Raw genomic sequence first — 22001 nt, 5'->3', positions numbered from 1 at the left:
CAAGCTTTACCTAGACACGTGGCAAGAAGCTCTACATGGCCATTCCAGGTCAATGATGAATTAAAGACAACTCTCAAGGTTTCAAGTTTCCATTCTAGTTCTATACTTTCAGTAACAAACTAGTTTTTGTTCTTCAATGATATGTCTTTCTGGAGGGGTGAAAAGAATAGCTTCAGTTTTTGCAGTATTCAGTTTTGCGGAGTTTCTCCATTCCGCCAAGTGGTTTATTGCAGATGGCCGAGAGGCTGCTTATCTCGCGTGATTTAAAGAAGACTCATGTCATCTGCGCATACTTTAAGGTAGGAATGTTTAGAAATATTGTTTATATCAATGATGTTAAGAATAAACACTATCGACCGAAGTTACGTACAATATAATATGCGATTAAATCACAATGAAACATTTGAAAAAATATTTTCATCATTAAAGTTATATGCAATTTTCTTTGACAAATTGCAGGTTGGGGTGCTCACACGATGGTACGTCTGCGCCAGGTGTTGCGAAAACATTTGTACCTAACTCTTTAGGATGTCCATGGGAGGACGGCTACATTATGAGCTATATGGAAGAAGACAGCCGAAGTATGAAGTTCTCTTCTTGCTGCCAGTACGATATGGCCCAGATGTCATGGTATGTGGCCCCATAGGATATTACGCAAATGGGAAGAAATGGAATTGCGCTCGACTATATATGAGCGCCAAAACCTCTTTGTTGTTGTGGACTTGACTCACAGGCCTACCGCAACTAATGCGTCGTCTGTTAATGGGGCATTTTTTTAGTAGTAGCAGGATGCGCTATAGGAAGATTATGGATGCAATGTAATCATGAATTAGTGTCTATTGCATATATATGATATCATTGAAGCTTACTGTCTTGGAGGTTGACCACAAATAGGTCAACCGCAAAACCTGTCAATTGTGCTAGCTGCCAGAAGAAGGAAACTTGTATTTGAAAAAAAATGTACTCCCTTTGACTCCTGGCCAGTGTACTCCCGACAAGTATGATCCAAGTACGTCCTATAATAGTTTATCGACTGCATTAGTCATCAATTTCTTCACGTCAGCTATGACGTTGGCGTAGCTGTTGATGTCCACAGAAGCGCCATTTCCTTGTCATTGCTGGCAGAATTGTTTTCGATATTTGCCAATCCAATACTCTCACTCATCAGAGTAGCAGGAGTCAGTGGCGGCTGAGAGAGTTCAGATTTATTGAATTAGTGGTTGCACTGGGTCTATAGTAAACAGACTAAAGGATTTCGTATTTCACATAAAGAAAATTACCTTAACCGGACTCACCACAGCAGGAATTTACTGTTCTCAATATAACGTGCACGAAATAGATTTCAAGTATGAAGCCCTACATTTGTTCTGACGGCCAGTATGAATTCAGCGCTGCGTGCTAAAAAAATCTACGCGTGAAATTATAAATGAGAAAGATTCTCTACTTCTCAATGCAAAAATTTTTTGTTGCAGGTCATATGAGGGCTGGTGTTTGCATACGAACGATTCCAAGGTAATGCCCCTGAACTGGAAGAACCGTACCAGACTACCTGGGGAATACTTGAACAAAGATAAGCAATGTCATTTGACGTACCCTGAACTCTACGAAACTTACTATATGAGAGTGCGTGTGCATCTGTATTTAAAATTTTTTTTTGGCGACAGAGACATGGAAGTAGCTACCGTTAATGCCTGTCTTCATTTTCTCTTTGCAGGACATGGGTTCCTGGAACTGCTTGGTTTATTGCTTTGTACCGGGGTACCAGTATGGAGGAGCTGATCATCATTGGCCTATGTACCTTATAGACGGCAGCCCTTGCGGACCGCAGAACAGAAGTGTACGAACACAACCTGTGATCACTGTTTTCGGATTGAAAGTTTCATAGTGAAGTCGGCGAACTTTATTCAAGCAAATTTATTATGATTTCTGTTGTTAATAAGGGTCACATGTGCATTTTAAAAATGCAGTTTAACTTGTAATTCCTACCGAGCCTCTTGTTAATAATGCAACAGCTTCATAATGAAATTCTCATTGATCAAACAAAAAATGGAAAGGAAGCCAGATGTGCATTGGTGTATGCGATATTTGTTTTGTCATGTGCGTGTTTCGCGTCGTCAGAAAGTAGTCAGGTAAGCCATTACCCACATTTACGAAGCCGAGTTACATTTATATATTTTTTCCTGTAGCTGTAAAACAATTTAGTCTGCATTATGCGGTATGTGTTATGCTTTTAATTGCTGTACATGGAAGGGTGTTGCCGTGTATGAGCTGTGACATGGCACCGGGTTCCCCAAAATTTTTATTTATTTTTCTAGGGCATTTACTATTCGAATTCAACTCCTAGGTTTCCACTAGAGTAAAAGTGCTGGTTTCACGGAACCATCGCAGGGGCACCTGCGTCAGCAGGCATTTGGTGCGTTGCGACACCATGTGCCTGAGCACGTACCTGAGTACCCGGCTTATTCGCACCTGGCAAAGGAGGATTGTCGGGGTTGAGCCGAAGCCAGGTGTTCGTACCTTTAAGGCCCCCCGGCAGAGGCAACACACCTCTTTGGCCTCTGCTTCAAATAGACGGCACCCCAGGCCGACCCAGCAAGGGGAAATCGGCAGTCGCTTTTTCCTGTCATCCTCTCCAACCTTCTTCTATGACTCTTACTTTTATAGCTTTCCTGTTTACTATTCTCTTATCCTCACTTTCGAATTTCCTAATGGCAAAGGTTAACATTGTGTATCATATCCAATCTTCCCTATATTATGTAATAGCGGCGATGCATAGCTGGCGCTTGCAGGTTGTCTTCACACCTTGTATCGTCCCCTTGTTTGGCTCCATGGTGGACTGCTACCATCACTGTCAAACAACGCTAGACTTATGGCAAATGCTTCCTCCCCCCCCCCCCTTGCTTATCGCCCTCAGAAAGGAGGGCACACCGATGAAACTTTTGACTTCCTGAGCCCAATCAAAGACCCATTTCCCCAATTCCACATGGCGTCATACACAGGGAGCACCTTTAACAACCAGCCAAAGTAATCGTACCTTTTCTTCTGGCAAAGTGTCTAACGGAGAAGCTTGGAGCTGGCTACAAAGTAACAAAAATGGCGACGGGTGACCTGTTCTTGGAACTGTGCCACAAAAACCAACATGACAAACTGAGCAGCCTTCTGACATTCGGTGATATTCCAGTGGCTATCACCAAGCATAAGTCAATGAACACCGTCCGTGGCGTAGTCTCAGAGGACGACTTCGTCAACCATAGTGAAACGGAACTACTTGAGGGCTGGAAAGAGCACATTATTATTGATGCTAAAAAAATATAAGATACGCCCGGTCGACTAAGAAATACTGACAAAACACCTCATCCTTAATCTCGGAACTTGGAGTCTACCAGAGCATGTAGAAACCGGTTACACAAAAGTTTGTGTCAGAGCAGGCACACCGAATTCATGGCGCTGCTATGGATCTCGGAGCTCTCGAGCACGCCTCACTTGTGCAAAATGCGGCAATCATGATCACGCTGCAGATGACTGTGACAAGACAACCCACCATGTGAATTGCGTTTGTGGGCACACTTCTTACTAACGTTCTTACCCTACATGGCAAAAGGAAAAAGAGATAACACTGAAATAAAAAAAAAACACTTTGTTTAAGGAAACACGAAAGCGCTTCTCAATTGTGCAGCGCACTACTTAAGCTGACGTGCCACACAAGGGGGCAGTGTCACAATGGTCTATGGCGACTGCTCGGACCTCACACGTGGGGCCGGTGGCTCCGCCTGCCACCCCCATGGCGGATGCGGAAGCTGCCGCGCTGCCACCACCGAAGGGTTAGCAGCCTAGTGGCTGGGTGTCCCTAACGGCCTCTTTTCGCGAGGGGAGTTCTGAAACACACCTCCATTCGCTTCCAGTGCAGTCATCTAGTGCCTCCCAGGAGCTGATGGATACAACCCCAGCCAGCTTGAGATCGCTGGTGTCGAAGCTACGGCGCTGCTCTGTTCAGCGTGCAATGAAGCAAAAACCGAGGATGACAGGTTCTGGGTATGAAAATGCCTCATAAGCATAAGAATCGTGGTATAGAGAGTACGGTTTTATTACTATTATATTATAATGACGACGCAGATACTCCAGTGAAATGCTAGAGGTCTCATGTGTAACCTAAATGACATTAGACAACTAATAAAGGTCCATTCCAAAGTACTCTGTATTCAGGAAACACATTTAAAATCAGCAAGCACGAATTTCTTAAAACAATATGCTATATAGCGTAAAGACCCCGGTGATGGCCTAGTCTCACCAGGTGGCGTTGAAATCATCGTACTAAACACTACAGCAAGCAGACAGTTGACTCCACTTGTGGCAGTTGTCATTCGTGCTACCATACTAAACAAAATAGCAACAATTTTTTCGATATACATCCCTCCTAACTTTAGACTCAATAGGATAGCGTTCCAATCTTTAATAGACGGCTCCTGCATCCGTTTATTTTGCTCAATGGTCTTAATGCACACATTTAGATTTCGGGAGAGTTGCGGTGTGATGCGAGGGCCGCATGGTACAGCAGTTACTCTTGAGCTCGGGCACATGCCGATTCAATAATGTAGAGCCGACATATTACAGCTTAACACACAATAGTTGCTCTGCTATAGACCTAGCCATCTGCTCTGCCTCACTTCTACCGTGCCTGGAATGGGATATAATTAAAAATCTATATGGTAGCCATCACTTTCCTATTTGTCTTAAAAGATCAAAACAACATGGCTTTTTAACACGTACCCTTCGAAGGAAACTAGAATCCGCGTCAATTGAAGTCATAGCGCAGGATTGACACGGAGAAGAAAGACGACAGGACGCGCACTATCTATCAGTTGATAGCTGATAGATACTTCAGAGATAGCCCACGTCCTGTCCTCTTTCTTGTCCGAGTCAATCCAGCGCCATGACTTGATTTGATGGAACGGACCAACTAGCCCAAAAATGTGCAATCCTTGAATCTGAGGACTGGGAAAAATTTCGCCAAATGGACACGCGCGGCTCGAAAAGATCTCAGTGGTTTTAACATCAACAATGCTGTTACCGTATTTACCGCTTTTGTAGTCGGCGCTGCGGTCGAGTGTATACCACAAACAAGTTGGGCCTCGAAAAAGAGGCGTGTTCTTTGGTGGAATGAAGATTGTGGGGTTGCTCGTAAAGAGCAAACTAAAACTCGGGGCTTACTACGAAGGTCCTCAACCGCAGAAAATCTTTTAATTTTTACGCACATGAAGTCGCAAGGCATGCGAACGCGACGTAGGGCTAACAAAGAGATTGGGAAAAATATATCACCAGTATAAACCCTTACACGCATTAAGCAGAAGTATGGAATAGGCAACGAAAATTATCAGGTTACGAACCTTACCAATTGCCGTTAGCGGATGATCAAGGCGATGGCCTTGAAGACCAGGCTAACGCTCTTGAACACTTGCAGCGTGTGTGAAGTTCGGCAAATTATTCCGAGCCATTCCTAGTACATAAAACAATGGCAGAAAATAAGGCGCTGAGCCGTGAATTCAGCCGCAATGAACCCTATAACCAACCTACCATTTAGCACTACCGAGCTCAAAACTTCCTTGAGCAACTGTATGAACTCTGCCCTGGGTCCTGATAGAGTGATGTACACAATGATGAAGCATCTTCATCCTGACACACAAGTAGCACTATTGTGCGTTTTCAGTGCCATCTGGGCAAGAGGGTACATTCTAATTTCATGGAAAGAAGCTATTCTACCTATGTTGAAATACGGAAAAAATGCGTCCTTAGTTGCAGCTTACCTGCCCATAGCACTAATTAGCTGCCTGTTCAAGTTATTTGAAAAGTTTATTAATCGCCAGCTGTCACATCCCACATCGAATAACTTACTTGACCCATATCAATGGGGTTTTAACGAAGGCCGTTATACAACCGTCCACCTCGTACGCATTAAGGCATGCATACGCTAAGCTTTCGTCCACAAACAATTCTTTCTGCCCGTGTTGCTTGACATCGAAAAAGCATATGAACCGACCTGGTGCCCCGGAATTTTGAGAGACCTCTCGGAAATGGGCATCCGTGGTAATATACGTAATATAATAGAAAAGTACCTATCGAACCGTACATTCCGTGTTAGAGTTGGCGATGTCTTGTCCAGGCGATTTGTTCAGGAAACTAGTGTACCACAGGCTGCCGTGCATAGTTGCATCCTCTTTATAATAAAAATGATTTTTCTACGTGCATACATTCCATGAAGTGTTTTATTCTACCTACGTTGATGACGTGCAGACGGGATTCAGGTCCTGTAACCTCGCAGGTTTTGAGCTACAGATTCAGCTTGGCATCAATAAAGTGCCAACATGAGCATTTGCGAATGGATCCCGGTTAAATCCTCTTAAAAGCTGCTGCGCCCTATTTTCAAGAAAGAGAGGCCTACTTCCAGGTCCTGATATAGAGCTGCATGGACAGCAATTGCCTATGAACGCCAAACAAAAATTTTTACGCATCATTTTAGACTTTCAACGAAGCTTCATTCCACACAAAAAATACCTCAAGAATAAATGTCAAAATAATGACGATCCTTAAAATTCTATCTTGCATTATAGAGCAGTGAGAAGTGCCTCATAAATCGATACAAAAGGCTTATACGCATACGCTTAGACTATGGGGCTATTGCGTATAATTCTGCCACTCCTAGAGTCCTAAAGATACTGGACCCTGTTCACCATCTAGATAACTGCCTGGCGTCTGGTGCCTTTAGGACATACCTGATCGAAAGCCTCTACAGTGAATCAAGAGTAGTCGCTACATCTTTAGAGATACTCCAGCTTCTTATATTATCAAAAAGTGCAATCACACAATGAGCACCCCTGCTATTCACCTGTGAATGATATGACTAGCACCACTCTTTTTTACAACCTACCTGCAGTAAGAGAGTCCTTCTCACTCCTTTTAAAAAACCTCAGTGAAGAAGTGGGTATTTGAATTCTTCAAACTCTTCTAATGGCGCCAACGGAGCTGTTACCGCCATGGCAATGGCAACTTGTCGAACGTGACATATCCTTTATATCTGCAACAAAACACGCTCCAGATGTGGACATACATATGTACTTTTGAGAGCTTCACTCGAAGTGCGCCGCCAGAGTTTTACACAGATGCATCAAAGTTGCAAGCTCTTGCGTGTCAGTCGGCCCATCATTTTCGGAATCTTACGTTCTACACTGTGAAACGAGTATCTTCATGGCAGAGGCCTATGCAGTACGGTCGGCTACTAAACATATTAAAAAGCAAAGCTCTCACAGGCCGTTATATTCATAGATTCTTCAAGTATGGTCGAAACTTTAAAATCGCTACGCAAACAGAAAAATCATTTTGTTAGCGACCTGTATTCACTGCTTTTCAATACGTATGCATCTAACCAACGGGTTCTAATATGTTGGGAACCTGGACTCAGGCGTATAGAGGGCAACTAGCTTGCTGAAAAAATGGCAACTGCTATAGCAAGAAAACCCAGCAATCTGTCCATACCAATTCCTGCCATAGACTTGAAGCCATTCCTACGCAAAAAAAAAGAACTTCAGAGCTCTTGGCAACACTTGTGGAATGCGCAAACTTGGAACAAGCTCCATGTAATTAAGCCATATTTAGAGAATTGGCCATGCTTAACAAATTCACGACTGCATGATGTTCTCTTTTGCTGCCTTAGAATAGGGCTCACATATGGTACACAATCGTAGGTGTTGCGTGGCGCTGAACATCCCCTCTGTGGCAGATATTGTGAAAGGCTTACCGTACTGCACGTCTTGCTGGTGTGCGAGGAAGCAGAAGCAAAGACGGCACTTTCCTTTGGCGCACAAACATGTCCTCTGACATCCGACATTGTTTCTTGGCCCAGGACCTATGTTTGAAACCGAGGCGCTGTGCTTAACTTTTTAAATGGTATTGTGCTGCATGTTATTAGCCCAACAGATACGTAGCTCTCCCTATATCTAGAGGGTATTGCTGCGGGCCTGCAGTTCTGCAGAGCACGTGCCTCCAGGCTCTTGTGCCCAAGGGTCTGAGTGAGGTGGCAGTGCGACTGGAGTCGACGAATATTTTCGTGTTATTTAATTTTAAAAATATTTATAGTCATCATTCACGTCTCTCGATCTTCACATTATTTTAATAAATGGGTAGTTTATGTATTTTACATAGAATATCTTAGGCGTGTATGCATCTTCGCTACACCTCACACTTGTCATTCACTGCGTCATCGACTTACCCACACCATTTCTTGGTGCTCTTTGGCCATTCCGGTCCTTTGCGCCATAAAACTCCATACATCATCATCATTCTTTCGCGAAACATTGGATATCCTTCAGATTACCTCTTTCACGAAAAAACAACAACAAAGGGACAGAAGGCTCTGTGTCTAAAACATTATGAATGGGTCCTTGAGCATGTATTCACAAAAATGAAATGTGAAAGCTGGCCAGCATCTTGTATGGGAAAAAAATGTGGGACTTATTTGTCCCACTGACCACCTAGGCCATTGCCATCAAGAGGGACCTAGTATGGCTTCGTCACCCGCTTCTGCCGTCTTATCAGCGTCTGTAAAATGAGCAGAATCAGCCTGTGTAGACTCAGAAGCAGCATCTGTGTCTTTTACATGTTTTCGATGGGCCCACTCGACACCCTTTGTGCCTGCACCGTCTTTCATAGCAGGAGAACTCAAATTAGCTCTCGCAAACAAGATGCTTCCGGGAACGCATGCAAGGTTACACGTTTTTGATAAAAAAAAATACGCTGTGGTGTGTACGGGAGCCTCGTGATGGGTGCCTTACAATAACACATCTGTATGCGCGTGGTCTAAAGGAAAATTTTAATTATGGGGTTCAACGTCCAGAAATTGCATAGTGAGGCATGCAGCTTACCGTGGGTGGCGCAAGGTTCATTTTGATCAGCCGGGGCTGTTTGACGTGCACCGAAAGCACGGTACGCAAGCGTTTTTGCATTCTGCCCCTGTCGCAATGCGGCTCTTGCTACCGGGATTAAACATGCGATTTCGGGTAGCTCTGCGCCTTAGGCACTGATACCCTGGTGGGTGTGTATTTGATTCCTTGTTATGCTTCATGCACAAATTGTTTCTTAACGGTGCTCCCATTTTTTCCTTCAGATTTGTATAAATGGAGACTGTGTCCCGGACAGAAGATGGAAACGTCCAAAGAGAACTTAACAGCAGGGAAAATAAAGAAAAGAATATATCTGATATATAACCTCGCTTTTCGTCGAATGTAATTAGTAATGTGACAGGTAATAAAATATTATTGCAGTCTGTTTCACTCGCACGGTGATAAAATTAGAGGGAAAAGCTGGATTACACCTAACATTTATGATTCGGGATCAGCACACCTTGTGCCTCATGCATTTTGTCACGAGTTTTGCCAAAATTTGTGGTACGCAGAATGTTGCATCATCACATCATTTAACTTCGGCTGTAGTAACGTATAAGACATTCTTATCATTATTCTCAATCTTTAATGTTTATATTGTTCAGGGAAATAGGCTGAGCTTTAACTGTGAATAAATGTGTAATCATTGAAAGAATAAATGAATAATATTTTATCTATAGATTTGTCATACCCTTACGACTTTTCAATGTGTTACCGAGGGGAGTGGGTTATGGGGCTTATCACATATATTAAAAGGCAACATACAAACGAAATGAGGAGTGAATGTAAACATACATATCTTTAGAGGGGCAGAATGAGTAGAAACAAGAAAAAAAGCGGAAAAAGATGACACATTTCAGTACACAAAACTGCTACTGGTAAATAATGTTGGCTGAGGCAAAGGAACTTATTAGGCAGGAGCAATCATTGATAAAGAAAATGTTTGCATAAAGGTTGTTCCACTCTAATAGTGTCCGAGAGAGAGAGAGAGAGAAAACATTAATTTGTCATTAGATAGGGCGACTTCCTCGCAGGGTGGAGCCCTTAGTTCAGGGATGCATTGGCTCGCGCCACTCCGCGTGCCCGCCGGATCAGCCGTCGCTGCTCTTGCGGGTCCGAGGTGGGAATAAGCCTCGTAACCAGCAACTTCATTCCAAAAATTACCATTTAAAGAAAGCAAGAATGGTGAGTATGTGCTTGAAAAAAAATGAATAGTCTTCAAATAAAAAAGAAAGAATGGAAACGGGCCGTATTATACAGTAAAGTACACTACACACAATTAGACATGGGAATGATACTGAACGGCGAACACATGTATTTATCATTGTAAGATTCGTTACAGGGCAAAACAAGACACGCGCAATAGGAAGGCATAAAACGACGACGGTTCGTGGGGCTTACTGCCATCTACATAAAGAGGAAAGGCTTCCAACGGAACAAGAATGTTGTGACAACGCATCCTTTAACAAACAGAGGGGACATCATTTTAGCTGTCGAAGGCGCGACTTTTTTTTGCGCACCAATGAAGCTGTTTCTTCAAGTGCCCCGCATTTCATTCGAGTTTTAGCGGTCAAAACGATAAAGAGCTCAAATCGCATCCATGCAAAAAATATCGTTTTTTTGCATGCCGGTCACATCGTCGGACACTAAGCCTGTTGGCCAGCGCAGCCGCTCGAAGGCAGCTAAACAATTACCTAGTAGTCATACTCACGTTTTTGACTGAACACGTTGGAAAACGATGAAACACAGCTTAGAAATGCCGCTCCACCACAATTTAGACAAATGTAGGCAAGCAAAACACGACATGTGAGTTGGGGGGGGGGAGGCGTGTAGTAGCAGGGAAACTTTGCAAGTACATCCTCCTGCAACTTTGAAGGGTACGTTCGATTTCACTTGATAGTGACATGAATGCTTCCTTCTTAAGCGAGAGCTCAGAAACAGGCACCTATTGTTAACGATAAAGCAAAAAAAAAACGGTTGTCCTTTCTTTTCTCGCCACAGGTATGTAACATTGATTAAAATATTATTTTTGATGAATGAAGTCAAGCTGTGTCTTGTTTTAATTTAAGAAGGTTATCTTTTCTCAGTGTTTGTTCTCTCCTCACATAGTTACACTTCAATTTTTACTCCCATAATCCCCATTGCTGATCAGAGTGGCCATTGGTTCTGGATCGCTTTTCGCCCGAATCATCGCGAGCCATTTGACTCGACGTTGGAAAATATTCCGGCAGGAATTGCTCGTACGTGCAGCTCATGCTTTCGAGAGTTCTGCGCCAACGTCATAACGCGAACCCAATGGCTCCAAAACTTAATCCACACAAGTACAGCAGACGAGCATTATGCGCTCAAGCTAGAAGTCGTAAAAAATATTCAATTCGGACAGACGAACGCTCAAGAGCGCACCATACATCACGCCAGTACTGGGGACGCTCTGTGGAGTAGTTTACGGGGTCACCTGCGCCACGTCAGAGGCAAGGCTTAAGGAATCACTGGAAGCCAATGATACGCGTGAAATAGTTCATGGAAGAATGCTCGGAAAGTCGTCGTCCACAGTCATTACATTTGAGGGTCTCCATGTGCTCTTTTGCATTACTTGGCCAGTTCTTTCACCAGATTCAAGTCCTATCATCACTAAACGCAATATTCCAAAGCCTGTGGCTGAGATCGAGCGTCTACAGAACATCTGGCCCAGCCCAGATGGAAGTGTGTGTAATAGGTGTGGCGGGAAAAAAATCCCAGCGTGGATCACCAATGCTGACTAAAATGCAAGCTAGGTGGTGTTCTTGGTGAAACCGCAGGCAAATAATGTAGGAAAAGCTCAAGCCATCTTTAGAGATAAGGAAGCGAGGTCAATTGATGCAGACATACTAGAGCAACAATAAATCACCAAGCACGTCAGCGACTAACTATGAGATTGGCAACAGCGAGTACCTGTCACCCCTTTTTTTACGCGAATCCTGGCCCAGAACCGGGACGAGACCACGGTCCAGATCTCGGTCCCGTGAAGGAGGAAGACCGCGATCCAGCTCGTCACTTTGAGGGGCCAACAACAAGTGTAGCAGGGGAAACAGCAGCCAACTAAACTCAGCTGAACCAGCTGGGTGGAAGCAGCTGCCGGCACCAGGGGTCGGACACGATGTAACTGTCTGTAAGAAAAACGGTGAGCGCCTCTCCATTGTGAGTTCATCTCCGTCAACAAAACGCTGAGTTCAAGAGAAAGCTAGGGAAGCAAGAAAAGCAAGCACAAGCCAGACAATGAGCGTTGAAAAATAGGTTGGACGTGTTTATTAGGCAAGTGGAACAGCGAAAAAATAAAAATAAAAAATAAAAATGAAAATAAAGATAACACCACCACCACCACCGCCATCACCCTCCAAAGCCGACATGCTGAATGCGGGCGCACTTCAAGGGCTGAAGAAAAGAATGGAAGTGATGGAATCAAGAATATAAGCACAAATGGTAACTAGTATGCAAAAAATAATGGACACGCTTTAAGTTAAGGTGCAGTCAGTGGTGCACGTTAAAGTTCGAGATCACCCAGATGGGAGGCAGTCTCAGCCAACGAATCTCTGTGCTGGAAAGAAAACGCGAACAGATGAGAAAGAAGCTGAAATACCAGGTGAGGGAAGCATAATTGCAAGAAGACAAAGATATACAAGATGGCGGAGGCAGAAAAAGAAAAAAATCGTAACCCGCGACACAACTCAAGATTTGGCCATGGAATAGTCGTTGCGTGTTACATTTTACACCGAAGCTGTCAAGGGCTAGCTCTTCCAGGATCGTGTCCGTGTGTAGACACAAAACTCGAGCCTTCTCTTCCGGCGTCCGCGTCAGACGCCACCTGCGTTCGTGCCATCGAGTACGCGCCGTGATTAAAGCGACGCTACTAGAATAAAACATCACTACATGGGCCGATCCGGAAGGTAGTGCAATGCCTGGCAGACCCTCAGTGGAGGTGAAGCAGGCGTTGAGCACTCCGCATACTTCCGCCGATTCCGAAGTTAGTGCGATGGCTGGCCGAACCACGGCGGTGAAGGAGTTCGTCATTAAGCGGCCCACATACACAGTTTCGCATGTCATTCTTCTTCACAGAGTGGGAGGGCACTGAGTTTTTTGCTTTGGTCGTTGCGGACCAGCCAAGCAAGCTATGTGCCTGTACACCCGTTTTCACTTCCCCTGTTCCTGCACGAGCATATTGCTATTTCCCTTTTCCTTGCCCTAACTCTTTGAGCAGTGCATCCTAGATAATGCAGTGGTGCTATCACCAAAGTTGTTGTTCACCATCAAGCAGCGTATTGTTCAGCTGCTGCCCTGGCCACGGCTAACTTACAACAGTGGCGACGAATATTACGGATAATCATCATCATCATTATCATTATCATCATCATCATCATCAACAGCCTGGTTACGCCCACTGCCTGGCAAATGCCTCTCCCATACTTCTCCAACTACCCCGGTCATGTACTAATTGTGGCCATGTTGCCCCTGCAAACTTCTTAATCTCATCCGCCCACCTAACTTTCTGCCGCCCTCTGCTACGCTTCCCTTCCCTTGGAATCCATTCTGTAACTCTTAATGACCATCGGTTATCATCCCTCCTCATTACGTGTCCTGCCCATGCCCATTTCTTTTTCTTGATTTCAACTAAGATATCATTAACTCGCGTTTGTTCCCTCACCCAATCTGCTCTTTTCTTATCCCTTAACGTTACACCTATCATTCTTCTTTCCATAGCTCGTTGCGTCGTCTTCAATTTAAGTAGAACCCTTTTCGTAAGCCTCCAAGTTTCTGCCCCGTACGTGAGTACTGGTAAGACACAGCTGTTATAAACTTTTCTCTTGAGGGATAATGGTAACCTGCTGTTCATGATCTGAGAATGCCTGCCAAACGCACTCCAGCCCATTCTTATTCTTCTGATTATTTCATTCTCATGATCCGGATTCGCAGTCACTACCTGTCCTAAGTAGATGTATTCCCTTACCACTTCCAGTGCCTCACTACCTATCGTAAACTGTTGTTCTCTCCCGAGACTGTTAAACATTACTTTAGTTTTTTGCAAATTATTTTTAGACCCACCCTCCGGCTTTGCCTCTCCAGGTCAGTGAGCATGCATTGCAGTTGGTCCCCTGAGTTAGTAAGCAAGGCAATATCATCAGCGAATCGCAAGTTACTAAGGTATTCTCCATTAACTCTTATCCCCAATTCTTCCCAATCCAGGTCTCGGAATACCTCCTGTAAACACGCTGTGAATAGCATTGGTGAGATCGTATCTCCCTGTCTGACGCCTTTCTTTATTGGGATTTTGTTGCTTTCTTTATGGAGGACTACGGTGGCTGTGGAGCCGCTATATATATCTTTCAGTATATTTACATACGGCTCGTCTACACCCTGATTCCGCAATGCCTCCATGACTGCTGAGGTTTCGACTGAATCAAACGCTTTCTCGTAATCAATGAAAGCTATATATAAAGGTTGGCTATATTCCGCACATTTTTCTATCACCGATTGATAGTGTGGATATGGTCTATTGTTGAGTAGCCTTTACGGAATCCTGCCTGGTCCTTTGGTTGACGGAAGTCTAAGGTGTTCCTGATTCTATTTGCAATTACCTTAGTAAATACTTTGTAAGCAACGGACAGTAAGCTGATCGGTCTATAATTCTCAAGTCTTTGGCGTCCCCTTTCTTATGGATTACGATTATGTTAGCGTTTTTCCAAGATTCCGGTATGCTCGAAGTCATGAGGCATTGCGTATACAGGGTGGCCATTTCTCTAGAACATACTCACCATGCGGTGACAATACACCAAGACGGACTGCCGCTACGAAGGACCAAAGAGGGCCATGGCGAACCTCCAGTTACCACTGTTTCATAACACCAGAGACAAGTGGAAACCGTATCTCAAAAGGCCAGAAGCACATTTTGAAGCCAATGACGTAACCGACGGGAACATGCGACGGGCACTGCTTGTAGCTGGTCTTAGCACGAAAAGAGTTCAAGTGCTAACTGGCACATTTGCGCCAAAGACACCCAATTCCATCACGTATGCCGTAGCAGTCGCAGCTCTAAACAGCCACTACAACCGCAAGCGTAACGAGTCAGGAGAAAGTTACAGGTTCTTTACGCGTCGCGAACAGGAAGTGGAATCAATGCAAGATTTTCTCGTCGACATACGGCGCATAGCACACAACAGCAACTTTTGCAGCGCGTTACATCGAATGTTGAGGGATGGGATTACTCGCGGCGTACACTAATCTACGCAAGCAATACTAAGGAAGGGTTAACGTTAAATGATGCCGAAAGCCTGGCCGTTTCAGCTCAAGTGGTGGACGAGGCCTAAGATAGCGTATAACCGCCAGCGGTATTCAGAGTGCAAGCCCGTCGTCTATTATTTCAAGATAACCGTAAGCAAAGCGCAGCACAATCTAGTACACGATGCGGAAGCACGCAGCACGACGGTAACTTGCTACGCACGATTCTTGCCGAATACGTCCACGGTGCTCTCGCCATCGTACCGCCCAACGGAAGAAAGAGCGTGTTGTGAGTGGCGGCGACCGCAGCAGCTATTTTTATTGCTGGCGGCGTGGTCTCTTAGCTAGGCTGTGCTGCGGCACGCCAGCAGATATAGAAGTTGAAAAGCGGACAGCGAGCACAAAAGCATTGACAGTTGTGCAGAAAGTGACGATAACGATTAAGCCAGCGGGGCACACGTGTGGACGCTAATTTCTCAAAGGAAAAAATGGCTTGGAACCAGCGATACGACGCACATATTGTTGGGGAGACGTGGAACTGCCCAGCGAAATCGACACGGCATCCCCAATATGCGTCATATCGCGATAAATAATTGAGATGCACTGCACACAGTAGCCGCGTTTGAAGGCGCCACGAATGAAGTTGTCATGTTACGCAGGAAAATTGCCCGTGCTGGGTGAACTAGAACTGTCGGTGCAGTACAAAGGTTTCCGTCGCGTGCACGCTAATTGTGCTTGGCCGTACAGGACCAAGTCTGTGGACGCCACCTCAGAACGGCGCTCGCCAAGAAGGGCGTTCCAATTCGACAGCTGACAGCGCCGGATGTTCCAGTCGATACTAGGCCAACCGAGCACATGGCGAACAGGCTGCTCCGTTTAAGGCCGATCCACACGACGGACCTAATTGCTCTTTTGGACCGCGGTCCGCGCATCACGTGATAGGACGTCATCAGTTCGTGCGTACCGCCGTTGGCCCGCGCAAGGCCGCGGCCCTCGCGGTCCAACAAATCGCCGAGGCTTTTCCCGCTTCAGTTTTTGCGGCGGACCGCATGCAAACCGCAGCGATTTTGGCGTAGCCAACGAATGTTGTCCGGCAACAGAGTGTCTTCAGCCAAATCCAATTTAGTTTTCGGCTCAGCAAAAGCCAGTCAAGCCAGTCGTTTCATGTACGCCGTTCCGCCTACACGTGCGTGCAGCAGCTATATTTTTTAAACACCGTGTCCCCTTGGAGTGACGAGGAGGTTTTTTTTATTTTGTATCCCTCTTTGAGCAGTTCCCGGCTTTCTGGGATTGGAGCCGGAATGATAACAATGATAACACTCTAGCCGAGAGTGTAGCTGGTTGGTTTGCTCTGCCGTCTCCTATGGTGGTCCGCCGTGTGGATGTGCTCTGCGCCGGACTGGACCGTGGCGGGAAGTGACATCCCATCCAGTGACCGATCGGCCCACAGACTTGGTCCGTCGTGTGGATCGGCCTTTACGAGGATGTCTTCCCTGGGGACCCGGGTCTCATCAAAGCTCCTCCCGCAAACCTGAAGTTCAAGGAGACGTCGACACCGAAATCCTGTAAGGCTATATCTCTTCCTTACGCACTTCGCGATAAAGTCTCACGTGAAATTTATCGGTTCGGGGCACTTGGACTCTTATCACCGGTACAACATGCCAAGTGGGCTAAATCTGTCGTAGTGGTATTAAGAAAGGATGATGCTGTAGTAATATGCGGAGATATTAAGGTCACCCTCAACCCGGCATGTGATGTGGAGCATTGTCTACTTCCGGTAATTGAGGACATGTTTGCTAGCCTGAATGGGGGCGAGAGCTTCAGCATGTTCGATTGAAGGACGCGTAAAATCAGGTACCACTCGACGACGCGTCACGCAAACTGTGTGTTATTAACACCCATCGTGGTCTGTTTCATTATCAGAGACTTGATTTTGGTATGGCATCCGCGCCGGCTATTTTTCAAAGATGAATGCAGTGCTTGGCGGGCTACCAGGCCTCCAAGCCTACATTAACGACGTGCTAGTGGCAGTACGTTACAGTGGCAGGAGGGTGTGGCTTGAGGAAGTTTTCCAGTGGTTTCGAGACTATGGTGTTAAGATTATAGCCGACAAATGCAAGTTTCAACAACCTTCAGTTACGCGCCTTGGGCATCGCATAGATCGTGAAAGACTGCACCGCACTGAGAAGAACGTAGATGCTATCGTGCAAGCGCCACGCGCACGAAATGTCAGAGTTGTGTTCGTTCTTAGGGATGCTCACGTGCTGCGCGCAACTCTTGCCGAATGTGTCCACACTGCTGTCGGTATTGTACCGGCTAACGAAAAAAGGAGCATGTTGCGAGTGTCTTCCACCACCGCAGAGTGCGTTCGAAAAAGCTATGCCAAACTTCAAGAACGTGAAATTCTTTATCCACTTCTACCCTAACAAGGAGCTTAAGCTAGAACGCGACACGTCCCCGTATGGTGTGGGAGCGGTTCTCTTTCCCTCGGAGGGAAACGAGCACAGACCAATTGGATTCCGCTCCAGGACGCCAACGAAAGCCGGACAAAACTACTCGCAGCTCGACCGAGAGGCAATGGCACTTATATTTAGCGTATCTCGTTTCTGCGATTACCTTATTTGTTGATATTTTAACCTGGTTACCAACCATCAACCCCTGCTGGGACTACTGAGGCGTGATCGCTGGACGCCCACAATGGAGGCGTCTCGCATTCAATGGTGGGCATTGTTTCAGGGTGGCTACCAGTACAAGCTGCAGTACGTGCCTGGAAAACAACTGCTGACAGCAGATGCCCTCAGTAGATAGCCAGTAGAGGCGACTGGTCCAATGTCCGAAGGCGAACACCCGGAATTCGTGTTGTCGTTGGAGGCCCTTGAAGAAGACATCGTAACGACCCACGATTTACATGAGCTAACCACCGAGGACCAGGTGTTAGTCCGTGTAGCGCGCTATACAGGGTTCCCCAGCCAAATTTAGCCAAAATTTAAAGATATGCGAATGCCACGTAGCTGGACAGAACCAAGATAATGTTGTTTGCCGTTGCTTGGAGACACTCATTTTTTTTTCATTCCAGCTAATTAGGTAATTAGTCTTAAATAATTAATGAACTTCTCAAATCTTATAATTAGATAAAAAGTGTCCATGAGAAAATTGTTGAGTGACCTAAAAAAATTCTTGATACAGCTTTCTGTTGCTCAAGACGTGCTACATAAACGTGAAAGAGTACATTTACTTAGCTCAGTTACTCAGAGGGGATCCTGAGCATGTGAAGGAAATTTACAGAATGAAAATGGGTTGGAGCGCATTCGGCAGACATTGTCAGATGCTGACTGGAAGCTTACCGTTATCATTATAAAGACAGGTGTACAATCAATGCATTCTACTGGTGCTGACATATGGGACAGAAATTGAGACTCACAAATAAGCTTAAAAACAAGTTAAGCACCGCGCTAAGAACGATGGAACGAAGAATGTTAGACGGAACGTTAATAGACAGGGAGAGAGCGGTGTGGATACGAGAGCAAACAGGGATAGCCGTTATTCTAATTGACATTATGAGAAAGAAATGGTGCTGCGCTCATGTAATGCGTAGGTTATATAACTGGCGCACCATTAGGGTTACAGAATGGATGCCAAGGAAAGGCAAGCGCAGTCGATGACGGCAGAAGACTAGGCGGGTGATGGAATTAAGAAATTCGCAGGCGCTAATTGGAATCGGTTGGCGCAGGACAGGCGTAATTTGAGATCGCAGGGAGAGGCCTTCGTCCCGCGGCGGACTTGAAATAGGCTGATGATGGTGATAGTGATAAGTGCTTTTCCGAGCGTGAAAGAAGCCCGAGAATACACAGAAAGTGCCTCGATCGGCCAGTCACGCGGAACTTCATAGTACCTGTAGATACCCAAGCGGACAAGATAACCGTTGGGGGATACCGCACTTACATCGCTGTAGGTGTAGAGCCCATCTCAAGATATTGTCGATGCTAATACGTTTAGCATTGAAACAATATAGATACATAACGTATTGCCGCCGTCGAAACTTGTAATCTAGGATGCGTGTACTGCAGCAGCATCGAAATTTCATGCTTCCATAAGAACGCTCGGTGCCATCTCGCGCCGCCGTCGCGAAGCCGGCGCGTGGCATCCTAAATGCATGGTGCGCCGGTGCGCGCGAATGCTAAGCAACGCGCCCATAGAGGAACCGGGCTCCGCTCTCATGCTTCTTTCTGGGCACGCTGCGCCATCTAGTGGAACTGACGAGAAGTTCGCACGTGGCCTCCGGGAAGAGAAATGTGGAGAAATGAGTCTGCGAACGTCGAGAATTGTTTGATAGCTTGCCGGACACTCAGTGGCATAACTCAAAGAGCCAAATCGGCGAGAGGTTCTCTCAAGAGCCCCACATACCCAGTGCATTTATCGCGCAGTTCTGTAAAGCGTTGGTCTCAAAGGCGTTAATTGTAAAGCGGCAGATCGATACAAAGTGCATTTCTAGCGCCATCTACTAATGTGTCGGGTAGCAGTCTTTGACGAAGCCTTGTGACTTGGGTTCCATTCCGCTGAGCAGGGGATAAACTTTTTGGACATTGTACAGTGGCACATTCCCAGTGGCACATACGTAATTAGCAAAGTTAGCGTTAAAAATATTCATTGAGGAGCGACACACACATACTGGCACATACCCTGTGACCCAGGTTGGCATGAAAGTGGTTAGTTGAAGACCAGCACAAACCGTGTGCCACATATGCAGTGCTCCAAGTTGGTATCAAAGGTATTCTTCGAGCAGCGATCGACCCACTCCTATGTCTACAGCTACCTATGCCGGTGTGAAAGAGGTTCGGGGAAGAGTGGAACGTATGTGCACGTTGGCAAATACTCAGGGACGCAAGTTGGTCTGATGGCTGGTTTCGGACCCTAGTCCCTGAGGACGGCAGTTCGATGCACTGCACATTCGCCTACGAGCTCCATAGAGACCCAAGTAGGGGTAAAAACGGTTATATTCCAGCAAACAAGGATATATACAAACAAAAGTACAAACTTTCATATGTGGCCACTGGAGAGTTCGTGGAGTGTCCTAAGAAATCTATCGCATTAAAGAGCTTAGACATTACCTCAGCAGTATACGTCACATTGGCGCACTTTCTGTCTTTCGAAACGCCATAAACTTCCGTTTATCAGGACTAAGGTGTTTTCCGCTACATCCTCATGGCGCTGCATCCGTGGTGCGAAATACTAGACGAAGTGAAATAAGTCGATTGTGCACGAAAGGTAAGCGACAGTTGCAGGAAAATGAGGTCTAGATTCAGTTTCACTGACCAAGGCGTTACTGGCTGTAACGGGGTCAATAGAGAATGTTGGAATAAAATAAGATGGATGCGGCTGTTTATAATTTCTGACATTTATATGCAATAAAATAAAACGAATAATATTTACAAGGAAAGAAACATGCACTTTCTCGGTCCCATACTTGTTCTCATGTTTTTGGCGCGTTTTACCTGACGGAGTGGAACGTCACGGATAAGTGCCCAGGATATGCTTGCATTCCTTTGCTAAGTAGAAGCATCTTCATGCCCCGCGTCTCCTCATTCTTGACGCTATCATGGTCCGCCATGTAATTCTTTACTCTCCGGCCCAGAGCGGTAAAAAACGAAGCAAATTTGGCTCGTACACGTCCATTTTTAGACTACGATAGATAAAGCGGAGGTAAAGGGCTAAAATATCCCGCCATTAATCTCTCCAGAATGTCATCGACGGTAATGACATAAGATTTGAAGCACGTAACGACACTCCGCATTGACAACCACTAAACGCGTCAAATGTGAGGCGAGTTCTGCAGCGGGGCACCTTTCTCGGGCTTCCCTCTGCATGGGCTGCACCATGCTGCGCCGCCACCGCGAAGCCAGCGTGTGCCACGTGTCTGAATATATTGTCGAAGGAATCACACGTGCGTAGAAATTCAAAGAGAATGTATTTACGATATAATACAAGGCTGTCAAAGCAGTATGGCCGATCAACAGTTCGCACAGCATTTCACATCTCTTCTTCGCGTGGCCAAACACTGCTGCAACGTAGGCTTGTTTGGGCAAATACGCCTCATAATACATTCAGACGATATGGTCTCACTACATACGAGGCGGATTTCATTCTGCTCATTATCGGAGAATTTTTAAAGGATTTACGTTTTCATTGCAGAGTAACACATATGAAGTGCGGGGAATACAGCGGCCCAAATTACCGTCAAAGAGGTTCATGTTTCGAAAAGTAACAGCACTATACAGTTGTTTATGCCAGCCCATTCGGATAAACAGGCACGTCAATTTGACGTCCGGTCTTTGGAATAATTTAAGTTTCGAATAGACTTACGTTATTGATTCATTGAGCTTCAATACGAACACGACACCGTCGTAATATCCTCGTAGTTATTGTATTGCTTTTGTGCCACTGTGATCATTATTTCATTGTCACGTCGTCGTCATCCATCTGCTGTCATTACGTTGCCATATCATCGTCATCACAGCGCCTTCACAGAGCCAGCGTCGTCATTCGGTCGTTAACAACCGTCCTTATTCCACCTCGTTCATATAATCGTAGTCATTTCTTCGTCGTCATATAGTCGCCGGCATACCTTCGTTGTTGTTCCATCGCCGACGATTCCTCGTAGTCATTGCAACGTCGTGATCCCTAAGTCGTTAAGTCTTTGTCATCCCCCGCAGGGGCGCCTGCGCAAGCAGGCGTTTGGTGTGTTGCGACACCACGTACCCGAGCACACGAGGGTTGGACCCTCCCGCGTGTAGCCGTGCGCGGCTTAGCCGTGTCTGGGGAAAA

The 22001-nt window shown here is 45.7% G+C and overlaps 1 protein-coding gene across 2 annotated transcripts in view; it reads left to right on the top strand.

The window, feature by feature from the left end:
- LOC142564786 (venom metalloproteinase BumaMPs1-like) overlaps positions 1-9320 on the top strand; it is a 49103-nt gene extending 39783 nt beyond the window's left edge. For both annotated transcript variants that reach the window (XM_075675941.1, XM_075675940.1), the window contains 4 exons: positions 460-630; positions 1473-1623; positions 1715-1837; positions 9155-9320. In XM_075675941.1, coding sequence (XP_075532056.1) covers positions 460-630; positions 1473-1623; positions 1715-1837; positions 9155-9214 — 505 coding nt within the window. In that variant the 3' untranslated portion in view covers positions 9215-9320. The remainder of the gene's footprint in view (positions 1-459; positions 631-1472; positions 1624-1714; positions 1838-9154) is intronic.
- Positions 9321-22001: the final 12681 nt, after the last annotated feature.

Source organism: Dermacentor variabilis, chromosome 11, assembly GCF_050947875.1.
Source record: "Dermacentor variabilis isolate Ectoservices chromosome 11, ASM5094787v1, whole genome shotgun sequence".
NCBI lineage: Eukaryota > Metazoa > Arthropoda > Arachnida > Ixodida > Ixodidae > Dermacentor > Dermacentor variabilis.
The sequence above is the reverse complement of the archived record's forward strand: the minus strand, read 5'-3'. Positions and strand labels throughout refer to the sequence as shown.